Here is an 11,432-nt window from a genome sequence, read left to right as displayed (position 1 = left end):
TTTAATAATAATAATAATAATAATAATAATAATATTTTGGGCATTTAACTTCCCAAATAAAGCACGCCATACAGTTACAAACCCTTGCAATTGATAGAAAAACAAGAGTTTCACTAAAAATAAGACCGAGTAACAACCGAGACCTTACACCAATGCAGTGCCGGGCTGGCCCTCTTTAAGAAGTTTTTTTTCTCTAATATATAAATATAAACTTGTTTGTGACCAATATTCTTAATTTCCTCAGTTCTTTCTCCCCGACAAAACCACCTAAAACTCCTTCATTCATTGATTGATTGTCCTGGATTATGGAAACCCAACCTGAATGCGCTGTCATCAACATTCCAAACATAATAAAAACAGAACAAGAAGCAAAACCCCTTCAACAACATGCGTCCGAGTCCCCAAAGAACAAGAGCGGTGGTGGCATGCGCTTTCTTAGGGTTGCACTCTTCAAGATGCGAGGGCGTTCCGCAAAACCAACCATGGCGCTTCAGGTAAATAATAATAATGACGATATTGATGACGGGTCCAAGAGCACATGGGGGAGGTTTGTGGGTTCCATGAGGCCATTGCACCTTCAAAGCACCCAATCTCCACGCTCATCACCTGATTTGCCATCTTCTGAATATAAAAAGGATTGTGGCGGTTATGTTTCTGATTTTGTGGCGGATGAGCAGGAGCCTTATTCGCCTTCCCCACCTATTAGCTGTTACGCTTCAGCCGTTGGGTTGAGCGAGCTTGTTCAAAATGATGAGGAAAATGAGTATAAGCAGGAGGTGATTGTGGAGGACTCCCACGTTGATGGAGATGGAGATTGGATGATTGATGCCAAGGCTGAGGATTTCATTGCTCAGTTCTACCAAGAAATGAAGTTGCAACGTTTAGATTCCGTGGATCGCCGTTACGTCGAGAGAAGCCAAAGGTCATTGGGTTGGTGATTATTAATGGATATATATTCAAGACTCAAATCACTTGTATATATGCATGCATGCATTTGGTGTTTCTTCTCTTGTTCCCTAGCTAATAACATGTGATTAAGATGCATGTCAGATTTTTAATTAAGGGACAAGAATATTAATTAGTCATCAATAAGAAAGAATATAGGTGATTTGAGTTTGGATATTATGTTCCTTTTTGTTTTTGGTTCTGGTTCTCTTCATTTAATTTGTTCTTGTTGTTGATGGGGAAGGCTGAAGGCGTCAAGATAGATACTATTTTTGCTTGATGAGGAACATCTAAACATGCCGCAAAGGTAGAGGGGTCAAGAAAATATTTTCTTTTATATGGAGGTTTTATGGTCTTAGGGAGATCGATGAATGAAGTGCAGTGTGGCAATTTATCTGTTTCTTTTAGGAGACTCTTAAATGAAATAAACTTTAATGGAGAGGGAAATGCATGTGGTTTGTGCACCTTTCACTTTTTTTTTTTTCTTGTTGTTATTTAGTTTGATTATTTTTATTTTTATTTTAGATTGCTAATCTTTTTATGTTAGTGCCTTAACATTTATATTAATTATAATTTTTTTAGTTGAAACATTAAGTTTTTTTTTTGTTGAATAGATGAAACATTAACTAATAATCTAATCCTCGTCTTCTTAATTTCATCCGAAAATATTTTATAAATGTAGTTTTAGTAATTTCAAGAGAAAAATGTCCATATAAGTAATACACTTCTATACATACAACCAATCACAACCAGGTTGTCAAATTAATTGTTCTTCCCTGGAAACTCTATTATTCTGCTAAGCAAACGCGTCATTTCCATGCAGCTTGATTCAGACTCTTCAAGTATGAGTAATAATTAGTGTTTCTACGAGGAAAACATGCTCCCCATCTAAGTCACCAAGAACGACCTCACATCCCTTGTGGGCGACTTTCCTAGTTTGCGCCGGCGCCGCCAACATGGGGAGTGTTCCATTTGCAGCGCAACAAAGACAACGTTTAGCGTGGGATCACCGCGTTTTGGAATGCAAATTCTGAAACTCGTTGGGCACGTTGATGGATTATACAATTCGGTCGTGTATGATATTGGGTTGACTATTTTGGCTCCGAGGTAGAAACGCCAACTTAAGTCAAGAGATTGAAACGCGGGACGTTTTATTACGTGAGATTTTTATGATTTTCAATAAACGTGACATGACCGAATTGATTGATTGTCTGGGTCAACACAACAATACAATATTATGTATGTCTTCGTTCTCTTTAGTTCCACAGTTAATATATTATCTTTTCCAGCATACGTCTTATAATATTTGATTTTTAAAAAACAACGACTTTATAGTAAAAATTTATGTTATATTCTATATCTATTACATAGTAGAATTATTATAGGATTAAAATAATGATTTTAAATTTTAAAAAGATGAAAAACAAAATTTTCAAAAATCAAAATTCGACTATTTTAATTATGACACAAAATATTTATGCCTACTTATCAATGTGCAGCGATAGCAATTAGCATACCTCAATGCTTGACTAAAATGAAATTATGAAAGTGGATATCAATTTTCATTCCCAAATAATCATACAAGCAGGTTCAAGATAGTCCAAATTCTCATACAAACAGGTTCATGACAATATTTGTTTAGGGGAACACGCATAACAAACTCCGATGAGTGCAAGACAAATATTATGCTTTGAGATCTATTATATTTTTTTTTCCCATGACAATCTTAAAAAACAGATAAAAAAAATAAGAGAGAATAATAAATATTTTCTTTGTTATTAAATCATATAAAATGAATGTATCTTATACGAGAGTAGTAAGAAAATTAAATCTGAATCATATAATCATACATAAAAAATTAAGATTTAAAATAAAAAAATCACATCACATTAAATTTTGACTATTTATTTTTGGTTTTATGATTCATATTTGATAATTTCAATTTCATATAAGATATTTTTTTTCATAAGATATGTCTATATATATATATAGGACAAGAAATAAAGAAAAAAGTTTGCTATATATGTAATAAACAAAGAAAAAAATATATATAAAAATTGTTACCCAAGTTTATTAATGGTAGTACTACTCTTGAAAGAAAAAGAAAAAAATTGGCTTGAAACGGCAAATTAATACTTCTTGTTAGAGGATGACCGAACAGACAGGTTCATAGGCTCGATCGGTGTTAACCCAGTAAGCAAACACCCCAATAACACACATAAACTTGGGCCTAAGCAGAAATCAGAACCGGCCCAATATATTTTGAAATGGGACTTTTTTTAACTAATAACTATTTTTTTGACAAAAGAATAATAAAAATATTCTATTAAAATAATTATAGCTGATTGAGGAATATTGTTTGGGTCAAATTTAGCAAGAATTGATCCCATAAAAGACAATATGTAATAAATAAAAAATAAAAAATAAGTATGCTTTAGCTACCATTACACTACATTTTTTTAAAAAAAGTTACCATTGCACTATACAAATTTATAATAAAATTATAATAATAAATAATTTCATGTTATATTTAACAAAAATATTAATGCAAGAATATAATAGTAAAAATATCACGTCAACATAATTATATTTACTGTGTCCTAGGTTATTTTACATGAAAAAAAACTAATAAATGACCAAAAAGAGAATAATAATATTACAAAATTAACATTAATAATATTAAGTTTTTTAGCTCCTATCATTAGTATTATTTGAGATATAATTGAAAAAATAATTAATATAACGTTAAAAAATTTAAATAATAATTATTTTGAGATATTTTTTTATTTTTACACAAAAATTATTATGGAATGGAAGAAGAAATAAATTTTGGTGACATTTTGAAAAGTGAGACAAAATATGTCAAAAACAAGTTTTAAGGATAAAATTTATCGAAAAAAAATAAATTGAGAGAAAAAATTAAACTAAACCTAAATAATAGTAATATACAAATTCTTTATACTTCCATTGCCTACATTATCTACTCAAAAGTTTTCTCCTTCGAGTTTCATTCTTTTTTCCCTCTTTTATAGTCTTATTTCCAACCATATATATATATATATATATATATATATATATATATATATATATATATATATATATATATATATATATCTTACCTTCTAAGTTGTAATATAATCGTCTCTCTCCTTGGCTTCTCTACCCCAAACCAAAAAAAAAGTCAGTCAATTAAACCTCATCTGTATCTTTCATAGGACAGGACATTACAAGATTTGCGAATATTTTTTATAAAAGTAAATGGAACTTGATAAGATAGGAACAACATTGACATCAAAATTCCGATTAGAAATAGAACTCTATTAATGGCTCATATTTCATGGAAGACCCTTGTGATCATACAAACAAGATAGAAATTAGAAATCCTCTATCAATGCACAATAGATGCATAAAGTGGTTTGAGTGAAAGGATAAATAAACATAGAATTGACCCTTTGCATGTGATATGATATGAGGAGTAGCATCCCAACATTTAGATACTGACACGTCAGCATTTGACGTGGCTGGCTTCTGAGTATTTCTACTAGTAGCCATGGATCTGAGAACACTTTTTCTTGATCCATCGAAGACCTTTCTTGAGCGTAGCCTTAACCCTTCCTTCTACGCCGTAAACCTTGTACTTCGCTATCCTTTTCTTCCTCTTCGCTTCAGGATCGCCGAATCTCCACGGCATTTCACTCGCCTGAGTTGAATCCGGTGATTTAGTAGAACTCCAACCGTGGCTTTTGCCGCTCACAACCTCCATCTTACGGCCACCTCCGTGCGGACGGTGACCCGAACCATGACCCGACCCGTAACTCTCCATGTCCCGTCTCGGAAGGGAAAGAGAGTGCAATGGCTTATATTGGAGAAGCGGTGGTGAGAGGTTACGTTAGGGTTTGGAACTTTCGAGAAACAGTTTTAGTTGAAAGGGTATATTGGGAAGAGGATAAAAATATAGTGGGGGCACGGAAACGTGTGCTATGGCGAGGAATGTGCAATGTTCTGATCTTTGAAAAGTGGCTTTGTGCTCGGAATCTGGAACGTACTTTCCGTGAATAAAGAAACAAGGATCTCTCCTTTTTTTAACACATTTTTTTTTTGGGTGTATTCAAATTTAAGAGAGAGAGAGTGAAATGACCACTTATGAATGTTGCAGTGTAAGTGTTGGGATACTTGGGTTGCAGTAAAACCAACGAATGACTTTGTCCATTTTGGTGGTGTTACCATGCGTGATGATTCGTTTTACATCCGATATGACGTTATTTCCGGTGACCACCAGATTTGACGTATTATTTTGAGGAAAAGATGTCATCAGTCATCAACACTCAAGAGACTCGTAACCAACAATAATGATTCAGTGAAAATCCTTGATTCAAGTAGTAATTTGGAAAAGGGTGGGGGATTGTAAGTACATCGAGGATAAGTCTAGCTAAGTAATTAGTTTATTTTATTTTTTGGTTTGCGTTATTTTCTATGACTTAAACGTGAAGGAACTAACGAATGGTGAATAAAACCAAATTGTTCTGTAAACAATGCAGGATATGCGGGACGGATGCGTACATTCTCCATTGTGTGCCAGTTTTCTTGAGGGCCTCAAGCAAATGTTCGTATCTTCTTGATTACTGTTGGGCCATCCTTTTAAATGTTTGAGACGACACACAAAGTTCATACACTGTAAGGCCCAAACGAGTACCGGGCCGTAATAAGCCATCGCTACACTGAAATACTCTTTAGGTTTACTTCCATGGACCAAAAAAATCATTTCATCTTGCCATTCATCTTTTACACCACTATGATTATAAATAAATACGACTATGGTCACAATTCTGTTTGCGTTACCGTCACTGAAAAAAATCCTAAGTTATTATGTTGTGAATAAGATTATTGCTGTGGATCATGTTTTAAAGCCTTCTCATAAGCATTAGATACATACACAATGCGAGTACTGTTGAGCTCCAACTCTCCGATCAAATAATTGGGAAAAACAAGTTCATAATCTTAATTAGGGCGAGAAAAAAGAGATGTAGGATTTGGAGCAAAGTAATAATAAATGTGAGAGTTATAATTTGAGATGGACATCAACTTCCCCCTGAGCAGAAAAATGAGGGACCTTAGGAGTAGAGGATTGCAGTACATGAGTGGGTGAGGCATAAAGCCGAAAAGGAAAGCATTGAGTGTAATTAGTAAGGTGGTAGTTGGAAGAAGAAGGAATGAAAGTAGGGCGTGATGGGAAGTGCTTAGTGTTATTGGGTTGACGATGAGGATCGAAGATGGGTAGAAGAGAAGTAGGAGTAGGAGGGTGTCCTCGTAAGTAAATGGAGGGTACTGATGTTATTATGGCATGAGAAGATATCGATGCTGCTGCTGCAATGGCGCGTCTATGAGTGTGGATTTGGAAACGCCTCGCCCTCTGACGCTCTTTCTTGTGGGCATTTTGATGGCCTCCTAAGGCCTGCGAGTTCCCGAATACTCGTTTGCAGTAGTGGCATCTGAATTTTCTGTCCTCCTGCTCTGTTAGTGGGAAACCAAATACTTTCGGTGGCCAGGTCTCATCAGACATGCTAGCTTCTTTTCTTTACCAATGAGACTCTTTCTCTGTGTGCTGCCATATTTATAGGCACATCAGAATTGGATTCGCCATATTTTTATTTAATTTCCCTTCGGACTTATCTTACCCAATCTACAAGCTTAGAAAAATTAAAATACCATTTGCTTTAATTATGCAAATATTAATTTATACCCTTTACAATGCGGTGGTAAACTCCGGTCCTTATTTCTTATAATAAGAACTGTACCGTACTGGGAAATAACCAACATCCACACAACCTTGTAGTGTACTTATTGAGTATCGTCATCGATCCTGTTACTAATAGAGGAGAAGAAGAATAATAAGGTAAATAATATTTTATTCCTATTATATTCTTGACTTATATACTGATTTGAATGTCAAAATTTCTTTTTAGGTATCCATCCCACCCCGAAGAAAGAGCTCATGCACTGTGAGAGAGACACACATCAAATACGTTGAGAGACGTAAATCCTGATAAGAACAAGAACCTTTTACGGTACTTATTATAAAAATCAGAATAACACGTAAGATCTACATCAAAAAACAATATACTTGCTCATGAATTACATTCCTATCAAAACGACATGTGACAAAAGCCTTCACTATGCAGTTAATGGTTTTAATTTCTGATCAGATTCACGTATCAAAGTAAAAGGGACCAACAGAGCCATCGTGCAATACAGTACTACATGCCACAGGCCATGCCCGGACATTCAACGTGTGAAAGTGAAAAAAAAAAAGAGTTACGAGCATGATATACACACTGAATCTCTATATGCCCACCAAGAGTTTTCCATTTTCCGTTTAACACATTATTTACATCCACTTGTCTAGATCGTCGAGTTACCGTTGTTAAACTTACTTCAATTCCTTTTGATAAATTATTTTTGTACGAAGCACAACCACAGACGTAATTAATAGGTAATTTTATTAAAGAAAAAACTATATATAGATAAAGGTCTTAATTGACTTAAGTCTTAAAATATCAAGAATTTCATATTTTTCGTGTCATGCCTTTAAAATTAAAATTATATATCAACCTTATACCAGAAAGTTTCCCACAATGTTGAGGTTTTGTTTTCTACCATTAATTGTTTTGAGTATTTTTAACGCTTTTATCTTTATTCCAACAAAGTTGACCAAAGTTGTTTTTCAAAGTAGTCACTAGTGCAAACGCAAATGTTTGCCCCACATTTTAAACATTTTTTACATATGTAAGACCGTAGAATTTAGGGTGGAGTTTAGAGTATAAGTGTAATTAAATGATAAATCATAAATTATGTATGTGGATGAAATTATATTTATGTGTGTGTAAAACATTATATTATTCAGTACAAAGGGCAATTGTGGGCGCAATAAATTATGTATTGTGCTTCATTAATTAAAAGATAAAAGAAAGAATTTTTATTATTATTATTATGAATATTAAAGAAAGAAAGATCAGCATGCTTATATTATATTTATCGATTGATAAAGAGACTATAATCCTACTTCCGAAATTAAAGAATTGGGGCATACATCATTAATCTATGTAGGCCAGGCACGTTTTTTAATTTCAAATTTGTGGAAGTAAATAAAATTCTCATTTTTGTGCATGGGACCAGCTACTTTCCAATCAAAGATCCTTATACTTCATTCTTTTTCTCCATGTCGATCGTTTCATTGAAAAATTGACATAAAATCATAAGCCATAAATGTTCTCAGATGTCGTTCGTTGAAAAAGCATCCCCTTTCTCCCCTTGCATGTTAATGGCAAAACTATGTAGTTTTATTTACTTGCTTGCTTTCTATCCATATGCTTTAATCATGCATTGAATAATTCAAAAGACGCAATGTACTCCCATTACATCACCGCACTGAATGGACTAGGCGTGGCTTTGTAGTGGCAAAATGCTTCTATCAGCTGCGTGGTAAACCCACCTTTGTGTGAATAGTTCTGGTTAATAAAGCACTCCGTACATGAATTTAAATTTCCATGGTTCAATGTATGCGATTATGACATATATCCTCCCTACAACTACAAGAATCGTGTTGAGCGATATGTATATGAGCTATGATTAGATATATGCAAACATCCCTCTCCGTCGTATTATAGGTTTGTGTTACCTAAGAGACAATCCCTCTTGTGATGTGATGGATCTTTTGGCTGATTGATAGGGCGTGGAAATAGGAAGGCAAGATAAGGATTTAGCTTAAATTGCTATAGGTGGGGCCCCGGTCTTATTTATTCATTTCATTTGGTTCTCTAAAATAATAGTCATGTAAATAATCATATATAATAGTTTAATTAATAGTTAATATTTTAATGGTTTAATATATCATTTAAGTCTATCTACATTTTGAGAATTTTTAATTATGTATTTAAACAAACAAAATTTGTAATTGAGTCATTGATCTTTTATAATTTTTGCAATAAGATATTTAAAGTAAGTTTATGACAGCTTGAAACTGCCTGAAAAATATAACAAATCATTTGTGAGAGTTTTACTAATTCAAAAGACCCAATTATAAAAATATTGGAAAACCAAAGATACAATTATTTTTTTACTTTAAAGACTCAATTTTTTAAAAAAAAATACATGTATACTTGGCTTTGGATAAGTTAACAGACTTAAAAAGAAGAAAAATATAAATGACTTTCTTTTTATATAATCATGTAATCACTTTTAATCTTGACTATCTATATATATGATCAACTAATAGTCTATATTTTTAGTTTTCATTCTAATGGTAAGAGTGCATACAACAACAAAAGAGAATGGCATTCATTAGTTGAGAAAATAAAAGAATAAATAAAGTTTTTCACAAAAAGATATATATAAAAATATAGGAGAAGAAAATGATAATTTATAAACAGAAATTAACGAAACCTTAAAAATAATATAATTTATTAATGTTTTTTTTATTGAGTAAGTAACTGTACTATATATCAGTCTCTGAATTAGGGTATACTAGGTTGTTATTTAAGAACTTAAACAAACTATATATTTTGAAAGAGATTGGAAAATTAAAGGTTTATTATACACATGACGCTCGTCGAATTAATTATGTCGTTCAAGCACGTGATTAAGAATTTGATTTTTATTGATGTAAAAATTGCATTGCTTCAAAAGATTCATTTTTAACTTGCAGCTGGAATACCCGAATACACTAAAAATGTAATTGAGTAATGCAATATTCTTTGACAATATTTTTTTATATATTTTATGAAAATATAAAAATATCAATATTTATTTTCATATAATAAATAGGAGAGCTACTATTAAGATGAAGTATGATGAAAGTGAATAGTAAATAATTTATTGTACTTGGGGAATCCGTAGTATGTCCAGATCGACCTCGACACGTGTTTCTGCGTTACTACGTATATATGCAAAAGAAGACGAGATTGATGTCGGCCACTACAACGCGCGTGACCTTTGTTCGCATTTCACTCCTCAATTGGGTTTGATCGCTTGATCACAGTGTCTCCCATTGCCATGGCTCGATTGACCTTTTCTTTGTGAAGAATCTTATTAAGTTGCGTGAAGAACCCTTCAAAATCTCGTAGGGTATCTCTATAACAACAATCTATATGTTCATGCATGAGAAGTCTATGCTTGGTTTTGCACTTTTACAGCAGCTTTTAAAAAAACAAACTACATAGTGAAAATAATTTAGGGTTCGTTTGTTAGAATGGAATCGAATGGAATTGATATGAAAATTTTAATTTAAAATAAAATATCAAAATATAAATTTTATCTCATTTACTGTTTATTTTATGTAAACGAAGGGACCGTTAAGGAAAGGACCATGGCCCCATTCTCAGTACCCTTAATTTGAATCATTTCGGTAGACAGCGTTTGTATAAATCCATGTGCAGTTTCTGTTTCTTAAATGTACTTGGCCATTTTAATTGGCAAGGGAATTTCAGAATTCAGATGCATTTGAAGAAACTAGCTACTTAGTTCAGTCCCCCACCACTCTGTAATGGTGTCAAATCTTTTGGCTTCCCTCCATGTTTTGGATTCCCATAGATAGACCAAATCATTGAGAATTGAGTGATATGGATACCTAGCTTTCTATTAGGTCCATGCCCGTAAACTTTTTTTCTTCTTCCTTAAATTGTAAATGAAATATATATATATATATATATATATATAGATAGATAGATAATTTTATGACTATTATTATATATAAGTAAAAATAATAATAATATTATGTTCATCCGAGTAAAATTGATTTTTTTAAGTAAATTTTCAGATTTAAGTATGTTAAAAAATAGGAAAAAGAAATTAGCCAATAAGAAAAGTGATAAATATTTTACATTTATGACATGATAACTAAAATAAAATTTATCTGTACAACTTATATGTATTTTTTTAGGAGTTATAATTATTATTTATATTAATTAATGAATCTTATAAAGATATGAAACTTTACAAACAAACAAGAATCTGTAAAAGACAAAACTTAGATATAGTTTTTTTTGTGTGTGTTATTCTCTCGTTGGAATTGAAGTTTTACTTAATAATCTACATTAAATGTTAACATGGATTTCAAAGAATCTTTAATAAGTTTTTTTATTTACTACTTTCAAAATTTGATATAATAATATCGGAATAACTACAAATTTGTATTATAACAAAATAATTCTATAAATAATAGCTCGAATAAGATACCTAACTTGTATATCTATTTTTTAGTAATCTTTATTCAAAAATAGTTAATTTAATTCCTATCTCTCTCCCACCCACCCCTTTGTCCTTACATTTTTTTAAAAATAAAATAAAAATAGTTCTTGCTCCAAGAAAATGTCTATATACCTCTTCTATCGTCTCTTAACAAAAAGTTTTCCTTGGATGTGTGTGATATCACACTATGCTTAGCACAGGCAATGAAATACATATTTGCGGCACCAAGTACACCAAATGGCCCA

General features: G+C 32.2%; 3 protein-coding genes across 3 annotated transcripts; 1 reads left to right on the top strand and 2 right to left on the bottom strand.

The window, feature by feature from the left end:
- The first annotated feature begins 257 nt into the window (after positions 1-257).
- LOC114405564 lies at positions 258-1,381 on the top strand. The gene has a single exon (XM_028368035.1). It carries the CDS (start codon positions 306-308, stop codon positions 936-938), a length of 633 nt encoding a protein of 210 aa, XP_028223836.1. The 5' UTR covers positions 258-305; the 3' UTR covers positions 939-1,381.
- Positions 1,382-4,177: 2,796 nt separating this feature from the next.
- On the bottom strand, positions 4,178-5,204 carry LOC114407408. The gene has a single exon (XM_028370490.1). The coding sequence runs from the start codon at positions 4,766-4,768 to the stop codon at positions 4,487-4,489; it is 282 nt and encodes a 93-aa protein (XP_028226291.1). The 5' UTR covers positions 4,769-5,204; the 3' UTR covers positions 4,178-4,486.
- A 633-nt stretch (positions 5,205-5,837) lies between these two features.
- LOC114407407 (zinc finger protein 6-like) lies at positions 5,838-6,522 on the bottom strand. Its single transcript, XM_028370489.1, has one exon. The coding sequence runs from the start codon at positions 6,503-6,505 to the stop codon at positions 6,005-6,007; it is 501 nt and encodes a 166-aa protein (XP_028226290.1). The 5' UTR covers positions 6,506-6,522; the 3' UTR covers positions 5,838-6,004.
- Between the last annotated feature and the right edge of the window lie 4,910 nt (positions 6,523-11,432).

The sequence above is a fragment of the Glycine soja genome, chromosome 3 (genome assembly GCF_004193775.1).
Source record: "Glycine soja cultivar W05 chromosome 3, ASM419377v2, whole genome shotgun sequence".
NCBI classification, from domain to species: domain Eukaryota; kingdom Viridiplantae; phylum Streptophyta; class Magnoliopsida; order Fabales; family Fabaceae; genus Glycine; species Glycine soja.
The sequence above is the reverse complement of the archived record's forward strand: the minus strand, read 5'-3'. Positions and strand labels throughout refer to the sequence as shown.

Bases quoted from the DNA above. Each gene is read 5' to 3' on its own strand.
- LOC114405564 (XM_028368035.1), top strand. From the start codon at position 306: ATGGAAACCCAACCTGAATGCGCTGTCATCAACATTCCAAACATAATA.
- LOC114407407 (XM_028370489.1), bottom strand. From the start codon at position 6,505: ATGTCTGATGAGACCTGGCCACCGAAAGTATTTGGTTTCCCACTAACA.
- LOC114407408 (XM_028370490.1), bottom strand. From the start codon at position 4,768: ATGGAGAGTTACGGGTCGGGTCATGGTTCGGGTCACCGTCCGCACGGA.